The 12216-nt window shown below is 58.6% G+C and overlaps 1 protein-coding gene across 1 annotated transcript in view; it reads left to right on the top strand.

Annotated features, from left to right (window-relative positions):
• Positions 1-209: 209 nt before the first annotated feature.
• SBK1 (SH3 domain binding kinase 1) overlaps positions 210-12216 on the top strand; it is an 83584-nt gene continuing 71577 nt past the window's right edge. The window contains exon 1 of the mRNA XM_074964684.1: positions 210-1251. Within this exon, the coding sequence (XP_074820785.1) occupies positions 1190-1251 (62 nt within the window). The 5' untranslated portion in view covers positions 210-1189. The remainder of the gene's footprint in view (positions 1252-12216) is intronic.

Here is a 12216-nt window from a genome sequence, read left to right as displayed (position 1 = left end):
AATGCAGTGGGCCTGTGATGCGGGACAGCCCTGACCACCCAAAGTCAAGCCAAAGGGGAATAGTCTGGGGCTGTAGCTGCTCAGCCCACCATCTCCTGTGTGAGCAAGGGCTGGGGCTGGCAGCTAAAGAGTTAACCTTTCCGCATGAATCTGGAGCTATTAATACCCGCACACTGGTTTATCTGTCAGAGCGAGCTGGCTGCTCTGTCATCCAGACAAGCCCCGCAGAGCTGTGTCTCGGCAGGGCCAGAACTTTTCTTTGTGCGAGCTCACATGTACCCGCCGGGCCGGGCTGCTCCCCCGGTCCCGGCTCCAAATGCTGTCAAGGAGTTCCACTCCCCCATGCACACTGCTCCCCTCCCGCCCCACGGAGCCACTGAGAGCCACAGCTGATGCTGGTTGCTGAAGAGATTCGAGGGAAGGGGAAACTTTCCCAAGGGCAGGTCGTGCTGCGAAGTCCAGCTGAGGCTAAGCGCTGGGCACTGAGGATCTGCCTTTGGGCACCGGCGCCCTCCATGCTGGACCAGCGACAGCAGCTCCACGGATCCAGACACAGGATGAGATCCAGCACTGGCCCCTGGAGATGGGTGGCCATGCTCCCATACTTCTGCCTTTGAGGAGCAGCGGGATGCTGTGGGGTCTCTGTGCTGATGCATCTTCCCCAAACTCCTCAGCTCAGGCTCTTCCACCTCAGGCTACAGACTGAGCCCTCCTTGTCCTTCCCCAGCTGCCCGAGGAGGGAGTCCTCAGGGGACAGCCCCATCTCATTGCACAGAGAGAGCGCGACAGCAGTGGCCCCAAAGATGGCCATCAATGGGAACGAGAGTGCAGGGTCCCTTTTGGCTGCTGAGTGAGGACGGCGTGGGACAGGAGTCACAACAGCTGGGTGGGATCGTGCTGTCCAGGCGTGCTCCCAGTCAGACCGGCCGAGGGCACGGGGTCACCTCAGAGGGCACGGGGCAGGAGGAGCCGCGACCTCTCCCTGGCAGAAGGAGCGACGGGTAATTTGGGAGACAAAGCACATGATGACACCTCCCGGCAACTGGTCCAGGGGACCGAGGACCTGCTGACTCTGGCTTCACTGGCCTCCGGGCAGACTGGTGAGGGGCAAGAGGATGCCAACACCTGTGCAGCGTACACAAGCCTGGAACTGCCCCCGCTGTGGTGCACTGGCTGTGGGAGCGAGGAAATGGATACCTTCTGCTTCGTCTGCTTCCAGAAAGAGGAGCTACAGCCCTTGCAACTGACCAGGTCAGTTCAGTACTGCCTGCTCTCCCTTCCTCCCTCCCCAGCACCCAGGGCCAGCGAGGGGCTGGGGCTTTGAGTCACTTGGAGCTTGGGCAGGGAAGGGCTCCCGGGCATTCTCTGAAGGAGGGATGTGGGCCTACGTGTGGGGAAAGCCAATGGGACTGCCCAGCTGATCTAGGGAGGGGTTGCATGAGTGTCCCGGGGGCAGCAAGGCCAGCTCACAGGGCGTTGCCCCAGAACAGGCCCATAAACCTCACTTTGTCCAAAGTTTCTCTCAAGCAAGTGCCCCATCTTCTCTCAGGATGCGGCTTCGAGCAGCCGGGACCTGGGCATCTTTCCAGCTGGAATGGGGGAACCTGCAGCATAGGGGAGAGAAGGGAGATGCGTGTGTGTGTGTATGTGTGTGTGTGTGTGTGTGTGTACACGTCTGTGTGAGGGCATGTCAGAGTGTGTGTGGGTGAACATCTGTGTGTGTGTGCACTTCCAGGCTGTTTGTACAGAACTGCCTAGGTGTGTGTCTCTCTCTCTGGGTGTGCCCTTCCCAGGCTGTCTGGGGGTGCATGTGTGTACATCTGGGGAGCACTCATGTTCAGACATGTGGGAGTGAGTTTGTGGACAGGCACATCTCTGTCTCGCCGCCCACGTGTCTATCTACATGTCTTCTTGCGAGCATGCGCGTCTGGGCCGCACATAGGGTCAGATGTTGGAACAGGAGCCCAGCTCTGGGTGTGGCAGACTGAGCCGGTGCTATGTGAAATTTATCTAATGCAACAAGTATCAGCGAGTGTCCCTGTTCCTGTGCATGTCAACACCTTCCTGAAGCTGTGACGGTGATCCCTGTTCACGGCCTGATCCTGGGGCGTCCTTGGCAAAGTGGCACCTAGGTATTCAGAGGGGCTGAGCCAACCCTCTCCTTAACCCAGAACTGTATCAGCTTCTCCTCCTGCCATTCAAAGTGCCCAGGCAGACGGACCTGAAACTGGGGAGGGGCTCTGACCTCTGGCCAGCCCCTTCTCCTCCATGCAGGTCGCAGCAGTCTTGCATGGAACCTTTGCAGGGGTGACTGTGCCCGCCTGTTGATTAGACCCAACCCAGTGTTCCCCCGCCTCACCCTTCCTCCACACTGAAGCCCATAGTCACTTGCCACCCTGTTTGGGAGGTGCCTTTTCCCTGGGGGCAACTCCTGCAAACTCTGCTCCTCTGCACTGCAGCCTGGCTTCAGCCCTGCCTGCTCTGCCAGAGATGCACATGGCATTGTCTGCTCAGGCTCCTATGCCACTCTCCAGCCTGCCATGGGTGTCCTGGAAGGTCCTGGCCTCAGACGGGATCGGGAGGGTTACTGCGGGAATGACTAGGTCTGTGGTGCTGGCTTGCTGGCATAGCAGAAGTCAGAATGTGTTTCCCAGGGCATTGTAGATGCATGTTATCTGGCAGGCTAAGTGTATTCCAGACAGCTCCAGTCTTGGCTTCTCCAGGTGTGGTGGTTGCTCCCTGTGGATTTACCTGGTGGCAGGTGGAGCTTGGTAGGAGATGGGTGAAATGCAGCCTCCTCCAGGCTAGAATGCAGCATAGCCAGCTGGAACAGGAAGTAAAGAGACCATAATCATTTGCACCTGCCTTTTCAGGAGGCGGAGTGTAATCAATCCCAGTTAGAATTGGGCCAGGTTAACCCTCTCTTCCCTTGTGAAAAGCACCACGGGACCCTTAACCATTGCATGTGACTGAGGCTGGAGTTTCCCATCTTACCCACAGTGCCCCATAGGTACTGGACCGGTACTGATTCAGGCGCAGGAATCCACAGCCCTTCTGATGCCCCTAGACTTTCCACCAAGGTCTCTCATCTAAGGGCTGAGAAGGCCCCACCCTCCATAGCTGGGGAGAGGGGAGGAGATCCCAGCTCCAGGTGGCGAAGATAAAGCACCAAGCAGCAGAATGGGTAGCAATTAGCATCCTACCTCTGCAGGGGGTCAGTGTCAGGACCTCTGTTCCACACCTGCACGCACTGTCCTCCAGCAGGCCCCACTCTGTGTGCAAGGGGTCCCCAGGCTGCAGCACTAGGGAGTAGGGATCCTTCAACGCACACAGCTGGACCTGAGAGCAGAACCTGGCTCATGTCAATAGTGCCATGGGAACTCCCCAGCCCAGGAAGCAGAGCCCCCTACAGGCAGGGCCCCAGGATTCATGCCAGCCTGGAGGAGCAGGGAAGGGCAGCCCAGCGATATGGCCAGCTGGTGCTGAGGGAAGCAGGGCTAGCCGGCACCATACTGCTCTGCGGCTGGGAGGAGGAATAAGGTCCTGCCCGGTCCATTGCCTACTCGGGTTGTTAGGGCTTACAGGTGACCTGCCCACCAGGTCTTGTGCTGTGGGGCCCAATCAGTGGGCGACAGGGATGTTGGACACAGAGGTGTTATCCTGCGGGTGATGCTGCGTGTTCATAGGTGGCCTCTAATTTTTGAGGCACCAATTTTCAATGCCTATGCAAGGCCCCTGGTTTTCAGACGCGCCGAGTGCCCACAGTGCACATTGACTTCAGTGTGGGACCTGGAGGCTCAGACCCTGGCCCCAGCCCCTTCCCCCCTCCAGCTTGGGCACCCAGCATGTACCAGGCTGAGCCATCACAAAGACTGCACAGTCCCTGCTGGAGCTAGCACCCCCTGGCACAGGTACATGGCAAAGTTACAACAAATGGAGTAACCCCTCTCCCTGGGCAGCTCCAGACCCCACCCAGCTTCTCCACAGGGTGCATGCTGGGCCCATTGTGCGGGATCTGGAGAGGGCTGGCCACAGCTTTAGGGGGTCTGGAGTGAATTAGCTATAGATTGTACCCCCTCTGCTCCTCCCCCTCCGCTCCCCCCGGGACAGAGACTGCACTGCTGGATGATCGCTGCTGTTCGTTGTCATATTCCAGCAGTACCCAGGGCTCCAGCTGAGATCAGGGCCACACTGTGCTCAGGGCTGCGGTAGAGTCACTGCCCTGCCCTTACAATCTCAACAGACAAGCCAAACGGAGGAGGCCGAAAGGGGGGGTTGTTATTCCCATTTCACGCTGGAGACCTGCGCCCCTGAGAGACTGGGGCTGTGCTTCTCCTCTCCAGCCAACGGAGTGCCATTAACCTCCCCAGAGCCTCTCCCAATCTACGCCAGCGTGACTGAGTCCTAAGTGACGTGGCCAAGGTCAGGCAGGAAGTCTGGCAGAGCCAGGAACTGGCCCCTGGTCTCCCAAGTCCTGGCTTTCCCACCAGCCCCAGTTGTCCCATGCTTCCCCATCCCCTGGCTCTGGATGCTTTGATGCCTCGGCAACAGGAGCTGACATGATGAAGAGACAGTAATAAACCCTCCATGTGCAGGTCCCCCGTAGAGCAGTGCCCTTGTTAGCAAGCCCAGCCTGGTCTCTGCATGCACCCACTTCCAATGCAAGGCTCCCGCAGCGGCCGGGAGAAGATGGGGAAATAAATTCCTGGCTGTGCATTCACAGAGCAAAGTGCAGGCACCCGTGGCTCCCTCCCCACCCTAGGGTTACCTTCCCCTCCCCTGCCAAGGGTCACTGCCCACAGCTTTCCCTTTCCATCCCCAGTTGCTTTGCCACCCCGTGGGGCATAGTCTAATCCCCTGCCACATCGCAATCTGAGGAATTACTCTGGGTCGATTCCTGTGGCAATGAGATCAGAATCTGGCCCTGTTTGCATTAAGGAGGTGATAAATGGAGAGTGGAGGGGCAGAAGGAAAGAGCACACCTGGCTTTCCGGCCAGAACCCGGTTCTGCTCTCTGTGACACCGCTGTTAACCCAGAGTGAGTGAGGCTGCTCCAGATAGACCCTGGGGTAGGTGTGCAGTGAACTCCCCTGGCTTCCTGGCCTTGCAGAGAGCTAGTCACAGGCTGGGGGGCTCCCTGTGAGCAGGCGCTTGGCTTGGGGGTATCCCTTTGGCAGAGGCTCTGGAGCTCCCCTCCCTTGTACTTTCCATTCCATTGCTTTGGGAATTGTTCTCCCCTCCCAACTGGCAGCCAAGCCATGTGCCCCAGCTCCCCAGTCCCCGAATTAGCGAACCAGATGGCGGGAATGCAAGGTGCGAATGCAAGCATATGCCTTCCCCAAGCTGTTCCTCCCAGGCAGCAGGACTCACTGGCTGCCGGGAGCTGAGCAGGACCAGGTGTACGTGGGGTGGGGGCATCCTTCCCTCCCCCCACCATGGGAGCTGGCCTACAGCCTGCCATTTCCCTTTAACTCCCCACAGCCCCAGCATGCCTGCTCCTCCCCACAAGGGTCTGCAGAGGGGACAGTCACTGTACCAAGGGCTCACTTCTACCTGGGAGTGGGGTGGGGTGGGGGGCAGGGCAGCTCCAATCTTTTTGAGTCCTTTGAGTGACATTGGCCCCTCACCAGTGTGCATGGGGTGGGGGGCTGCATTCCTTTATTTTCATCACTTTGCTGCTCCATTTCCTCAGGCTCTTGGCTGTCATTCGTCCCTCCCTGCCCCCCCAGACTAAGGAGGAGACTTTGTGCCCTTAATGTTGGGGAGCTATTGGCACTGGCAGGAATCAGCACTTTCCCCCACCGCCACCCCGCTCTGCCAGTGCCCCTCAATCCTGACCAGCAGCCCCTGGCTTCTCTAGGTCTGCCCTCCCCACCCTCCACTCTGCCAATGCACCTCACTCCTGAGCTGCAGCCCCCTGCCTATCAACAAAGCACCTTTCACCACCATGACATGCCCTGGGCCTGGGAGATCGGAGTCTGGAAGAGCATCGCTGCATGACAGTTGGGGAAGGTCACTTGGCTCTGGTGCTGGGGCTCGATGGGGCTAAGCTGAGGGCAGCTAGCTCCCTGCCAGCCCATGCAGGAAAGGGCACAGCAGTGGCAGGGCTGAGTCTGGGCTGTTTGCTTGTTTCTGATGAGGCACCAGGAGAAATGCTGAGCTCTGTGATGCAGGCGAGTGGAAGGGTCACGCGCTCTCCGCTGCAGCCTTGGGTCCAGCGTCTTTGCTCCAGCAGGCGACTGCAGCCACCTTCGCGCTGCTCGCCCTGGCCCGTCCGCTGGGCGCCAAGAGCTGATGGAGAGTTTCTGAAAGCTCCCAGAGGGCACCACTATCAAGGGATTTGTTGGGCCCTTTAGACAGCAGGGGATGTAAAGAAACGTCTGCCCTTCTCCAGCGGCTCCAAGCTGAGATGCCCAGCCCTGCCTGGGGATTCACACTCAGCAACAGCTGCAACACTGGAAAAGGGTCAGCTAGGCAGAATAATAGTGCTTAGTCCCGCTGCCCCCTAATGGTGAAGAGGCATCACTGCAGGCAGTGTGCTCGGGCAGTCCACCAGGGAGCACTGGTGTGGTTCAGCTACATGGGGGGGTGGGGGGAGGGAGGGTAGTGGGGCGGAGCTGTGCCAAAACAGACACGGCAGGGCTGGGGAATCTTCCCATCCCCGCCAGCAGCACAGGGAGGATGTGTGGGGTGCACAGGGGCCTGTGGAGTGGCCCTGCCTCTGGACTGGGGTAGATTCTTCCCCTGCCCTGGCCTGGCTACTCAGAGCAGGCCCAAGACTCCAGGCTTGGAGCCCAGCGTTGCGGCCCATGAGGCGTGCACAGAGGAATCGGGCCATGGGAGGGGCCTGGCAAGGCGTCAGTCCCTAGCAGGCAGCGAGGAACTGCTGGCTGAGCTGAGCTGGGCTTAGCTATTTTCAGGCCCATCTCAGAGTCTCAGCAGCCAGCGCTTTTCACCACCTCAGCTGCCACAATGCCACACTCAGCAGAACAGGCACCACATCCCTCAAGGTCACGAGGCCTAAAATTAGACCGGCCAGCTGCGCATTGGTACACGAGCCTGCCTGCTGCCCTATCCCCTCTGCTCCAATCATGCGAGCTGGGTGTGTGCTTGGCGGGGGTGGGGGAAGTAATGTACAGGCCCCGTGCCCGCCAGGGCTCTGGTGGCATGGGAAGGAGGCGTGTCTGCTTGCATACCATGCCTGCTCTGGGGCTGTGAGACTGTGAGGCTCCCTGGGGTTGGGTGTTGGAGCCAAGGTGCGGAGGAGGCTTCATTCTTGGGGAGGTATGTGTGAAATTAATCACAATCAGGGGTCTTTTGAAAATCCCCATGGCTGCCCCTTCCACCAAGGAGCCCCGAGCATCTCTCAGCCTTTCATCAATCCTCCTCCCATGCATGTGTTCAGTGTAGCTGGGCAAGATCCTGGCCCCCGACTAAGGCTCCTGTATGAAAAGATCTACAGTGCCCCCCAGGGAATTCCTACCGGACAAGGACAATGTAGGCAACCCTATGTCATCTATCAATCCATCCCTCCCCTCTGCTCATCCCATGGGCTAGGTGGAAGGGCAGGGCCAGGGCATGTTGGGGACTGGTTGGAGAAGGCAGCTGCCATTCTCTAGATCAGGCTGCTCTAACTTACATCCGGGGCTCTATCAGCCAACAGAGCAGCCCAGAATTAGGGAGGCATAAAGGTGACACACAGCCCTCCCCTGTCCCACACCTGCTGTGATGTACAACACAGAATCTGGCCCTTGCACCCTAGAGGCACAGACAGGGGAATGGGACCCACCTGAGCTCACATATCAGGTCAGTGGCTGAGCCAGGAATAGAACCCAGGCATCCTGTCTCCCACATACTATGGCGATGAGTGCAGTATAAGTCCCCTGCAGTACCCATCAGACCACGCTGTTAGGGTTAGGGGTGCCCAGGGCCTCTTGTCCTTGCGTGCCCTCTATCCTTTAGCGCTCCACACGCTGCTGGCACACAATAACCCTGCCTAGACACAGAGTTTAGTGGCTTTGCGGTAAATGGCACAGGTGCCAGCTCACACAACAGTGGCGGGCTCATCACACGGGAAGCCCCCATCCTGTTCTCTGTATCCAAGCATCCCGCTCAGCCACCTTGCCAAGTGACCCGCTATACCAGCCTTCCCCACTCAGCCAACAGCTGCCTTCCCAAACAGCCCCCCATCTTCCTCTGAGCACCCCCTGGTTTCACTGCAAGGAGGGCCTTGCGCCCATCCCATATGATCCTTTGAGCCTGCAGTCCCGGGTATTCTCCCAAGACTGGCCGGACTGTAAGTGGCTCACTGCACACTCCTTGCACCTAGCATCCTCCCTAGGCCCCTGGGAGAGTGGCAAGTCCTCCCAGGGAAGTTACAGCTTCTTTAAAGCAGGTGAAGATGGAAGAGGCTGGGAGAACAGAGCAGCTGAGCATGGAGTCAGCGAGCCTGAGCTGGCTGCCTTCCCAGAATGTAATGACTGATTATTCCAGGTTGGCACTGGGATCACCTCCTGTACCTGGCAATGCTTTAAATTTCAACAGGCAGATGGAATGGAAGCAGGGAGCAGCCAAGCCAGGCAGCATTTGAATAGTACAGGCTGAATGGGAAAGCAGGGCAGCCAGTCCCAGGGTGGGGGGACCAACCTTCCTCAAGTCACGTCCAGACAGGAGCTGACTTTCCTCTGAGGGTCTCCATGTGCTTTAGGCACTCACTCCTTTAGCCTTCTGCAAGGAGAGTTGGTATCATTATCCCCAGAGTACAGATGGGGAAACTGAGGCACTGAGCGGGGGTGTAACCTGGCAAAGGTTGTCCAGCAAAGCCAGGAATTAGGAGTTCCCTGCTCATCCAGTAAACCACACCCAGTGAAGGACCCAATTCTGAACTGCAGTACCGCTGCACTCAATGTGGCTCAGGGACCACAGGGTCCTTCCTTTGTGACTCTGGATTCTGGGACTACATGGAGATCAGTCTGGTTCCTGGCATTAGTCAGAGCAGCCTCAGGATCACACCCCTGGGCTCACCCCTTGCTGCTACCCCAGCTCTAGACCACCTGGCGATTCTCCAGTGGCTGGTTAAGCTGGGTTTCAGGCATCTTTGCACTAGGGTGACCAGACGTCCTGATAAAATTGGGACTGTCCTGATATTTAACTGTTTGTCCCGCGTCCCGACCGGTGTACGATCAGGACACCATTTGTCCTGATATTGTAGGGTTGCTTGCCAGGCACCTGGTTGGCACAGGGCTGATAGGCTCCCGACCCGGCTCCGGGGAGCTCCCCAGAAGTGGTGACAGCTCCCTCTGGGTCCTAGGCACAGGGACGACCAGGGGGGCTCTGTGTGCTGCCCCTGCCATGAGTGCCTGCTCCACAGCTCCCATTGGCTGGGAACTGTGGCCAATGGGAGCTGCAGGGACAGGCGCCTGGCTGCACCTCTGCCTAGGACCCAGAGGGAGCTGTCATCATTTCTGGGGAGCCACCTGAGGTAAGCCCCGCCCAGAGCCCGCACCCTCTCCCATTCCCCAAACCCCAGCCCTCAGCCCCTTCCCACACCCAAACTCCCTCCCAGAGTCAGCACCCCAATCCCATGCCCCAGCCCTGAGACCCTCCCTTGGAGCAGGGGCCAGAGCCAGGGCAGTGCACCCCCGCCCCATCTGCGGCTTGTGGTTGGGGCCACGCACCCTCAACCGACCTCCGGTTTGTGGCGAGCGGCTTGCGGTAGGACTGCAGCTGGGAGCTGCAGCCGGGGGCGTGCACCCCTGACTGACCTGCAGCTTGTGGTGGGGGCCGGATCCTGGACCGTGCGTCCCTGACCGACCCGCAGCTTGTGGTGGGACTGCTGCTGGGGGCTGCCCCTGGGGCTGTGTGTCCCTGCCCCACAGTTTGTGGCAGGGGCTGGGGCCGTGCACCCCCAACCTGCGACTTCCTAGGACTGTGCACCCCCCGATGGCAGCCACAGGCTCCATTGGGGGCTGTGAGCCTGTGGCTGCCCCCCCCCATGTTCCCCAATATTTTATTCTTGCGATATGGTCACCCTAGTCGTTACAGACAGCGCCAGCTGTGTGCTGAGCAATGCCCCACTCTGCGTGCCAGCCCCACCCATGCTCTTCCCGGGTACCGTTTGCCGTTGGGCTTGCTCTTTTGCGTGTCTTCCTCCTAAGCATTAACAGGAATGGGAGGACCCTGTGAACAGAGCTCTTGTGGGGGTCTGTATCCACGTCCTTCTCTCCTAGCCCCCACCTGCAGTCCAGACTCCCTGGGAAGCAGCATTATTGACTGGGTGTTGTTTACTTTCCAGCTCACTCCGTCCCCAGTGCTATTAAGGATGCTCAGAGCCCCCGTTATCGATAGGCACCTGGGAGCAGCCCAGCTCTGCGGTTGGCCCCATTAGCTCTGTTTGCTTTTGACAGCGTGGTAATTACGAGTCTCTTCCTCGCCCCGTTCCCCACTGCATTATTTACAGCTGTCTCGGTGCCGTTGGGCTGGGTGCTTGCGCTCGCCCAGCATCGCGTCATCTCCCAGCAGATTTGTGCCTTATTTATAAAAACAACAACAGAATCTTGGCGCTTCGACTGTACCTTATTTACAGCTGGCCTCGTGTTCTGCCCACGTGTTGTTCGCCAGCCCCAGGCTTCGATCTGCTGCAGCCAGTCCGCCTTCCGCTAACCTGCCAAGACCCCACTGCAGGACTCAGCCCAGCTCAGGAAGCTGTGGGATTCATTCCTTTCGCGTCAATCCCATTTTTGGGTGCCTTGAGCTCTGTGAGTCAGTGTTTGTGATGACAGTCCTGCCCAGGAATAAACACCCGGGTGGCTGTTTGCGTAGGACAGGGCAGGTGGCGTCACTCTAGAGGGAGGCAGGTACTTCATAAGGGAGGGCAGTCAGGAGGGCTGATTATAGACACATGTGGATCCCAGCACCCTTGTGGGATCTGGGGTTGAGCTCTGAGGTTCAGGCCTGCCTCTGATCCTTGCTGCATCTAGGGTTGCCAATCCTCCAGGTTTGGCCTGGAGTCTCCTGGAATTGGCAGCAATCTCCCGGTGACTATTGAAAGCAATCCGGAAGACTTTCAGAGGATATTTTAAGAAAATGACATTACATCATGCTGGAAAAAAAAAATCTCTCAGAATAGCTTCAGTCAGAGTTGGCAACCCTAGCTGCATCCTGGGACAAGCCTGGACCAGACACTCTTACCTGGCTGGCTGCTGCCCCTTGGACTTGGATTACATGGTTAACCGACCAGCTTGGATGCTCTGAGCCTGGCCCTGGGCGCAAGGAGCATGGATTTGGTGTTCTGAGCCTGGGGAGGAGAGGACACCCTGCTTCCGTGTAGCCGTGACAGCTAACATGGCCTGTGCTCTGAAGGGCTTAGGAGCCCAGGATCCTCCCTATGGGGAGGGGGTGGCCTGGATTATTGTGCTCAGCGAATGTCATCTGTTGGCTCCTATCTTTCATTTCTCTTTTTCCACGCTCTCTCACTCAGAGGCGCCAACTTTGCAGGTGCTCCGGGGCTGGAGCACCCATGGAAAAAAAAAAGTGGGTGCTCAGCACCGACCGGCAGCCAGCTCCCCCACAGCACGTCCCTTCTGCTGGCAGCCCCGCCCATCAATTCCTCCCCCCAGCGCCGCCTATCAGCTCCTCTCCCTCCCTCCCAGCACCTCGCAGCCACCGTGACCAGCTGTTCAGTGTCGTGCAGGGGGCACTGCGGGGAGAGGGAGGAGCAGGGACAGGAAGAGGCAGGGTGGGCGCTTGGAGAAAGGGGTGGAGTTGGGTCAGGGCAAGGAAGGGAAGAGGCAGGGTGGAGTGGGGGGTTGGAAGAAGGGGTGGAGTGGGGGCTGGGTCAGAGTCGGGGGGAGCACCCTGCGGGATCTGAATAAGTCAGCACCTATGTTCTCACGCCTGGTGCCTTTCTAGAGGCCTCATGCTGTTCATTTCCCATACGTGTTTAATTCCAGTAAGACACAGGCAATGGGCAGCTCTTCAGCCTCGTGGTCTCCAATTATTCATAACACAGGCCACCTCAGCATGAGCTTTCACTCCGCCATGCCTCGGGCCTTCCATTTCCAAGGCCAGCACTGCTGTGGCCCTTCTCTGCAGAGACTGCTAGCAAGGGGGCTAACAGTGCGACCTCTGACCTAGACATGGGTCCCCCGAGACCTGGAGTAAAGCCACCACCGAGGCCAGGATCAGCTGTCATATGTAAATGGCTTTCAGCCGCTA

Source organism: Natator depressus, chromosome 10 (assembly GCF_965152275.1).
Source record: "Natator depressus isolate rNatDep1 chromosome 10, rNatDep2.hap1, whole genome shotgun sequence".
Classification (NCBI taxonomy): Eukaryota; Metazoa; Chordata; order Testudines; family Cheloniidae; genus Natator; species Natator depressus.
Note: the sequence above shows the minus strand (reverse complement) of the source record. Positions and strands in the feature narration are given on the sequence as shown.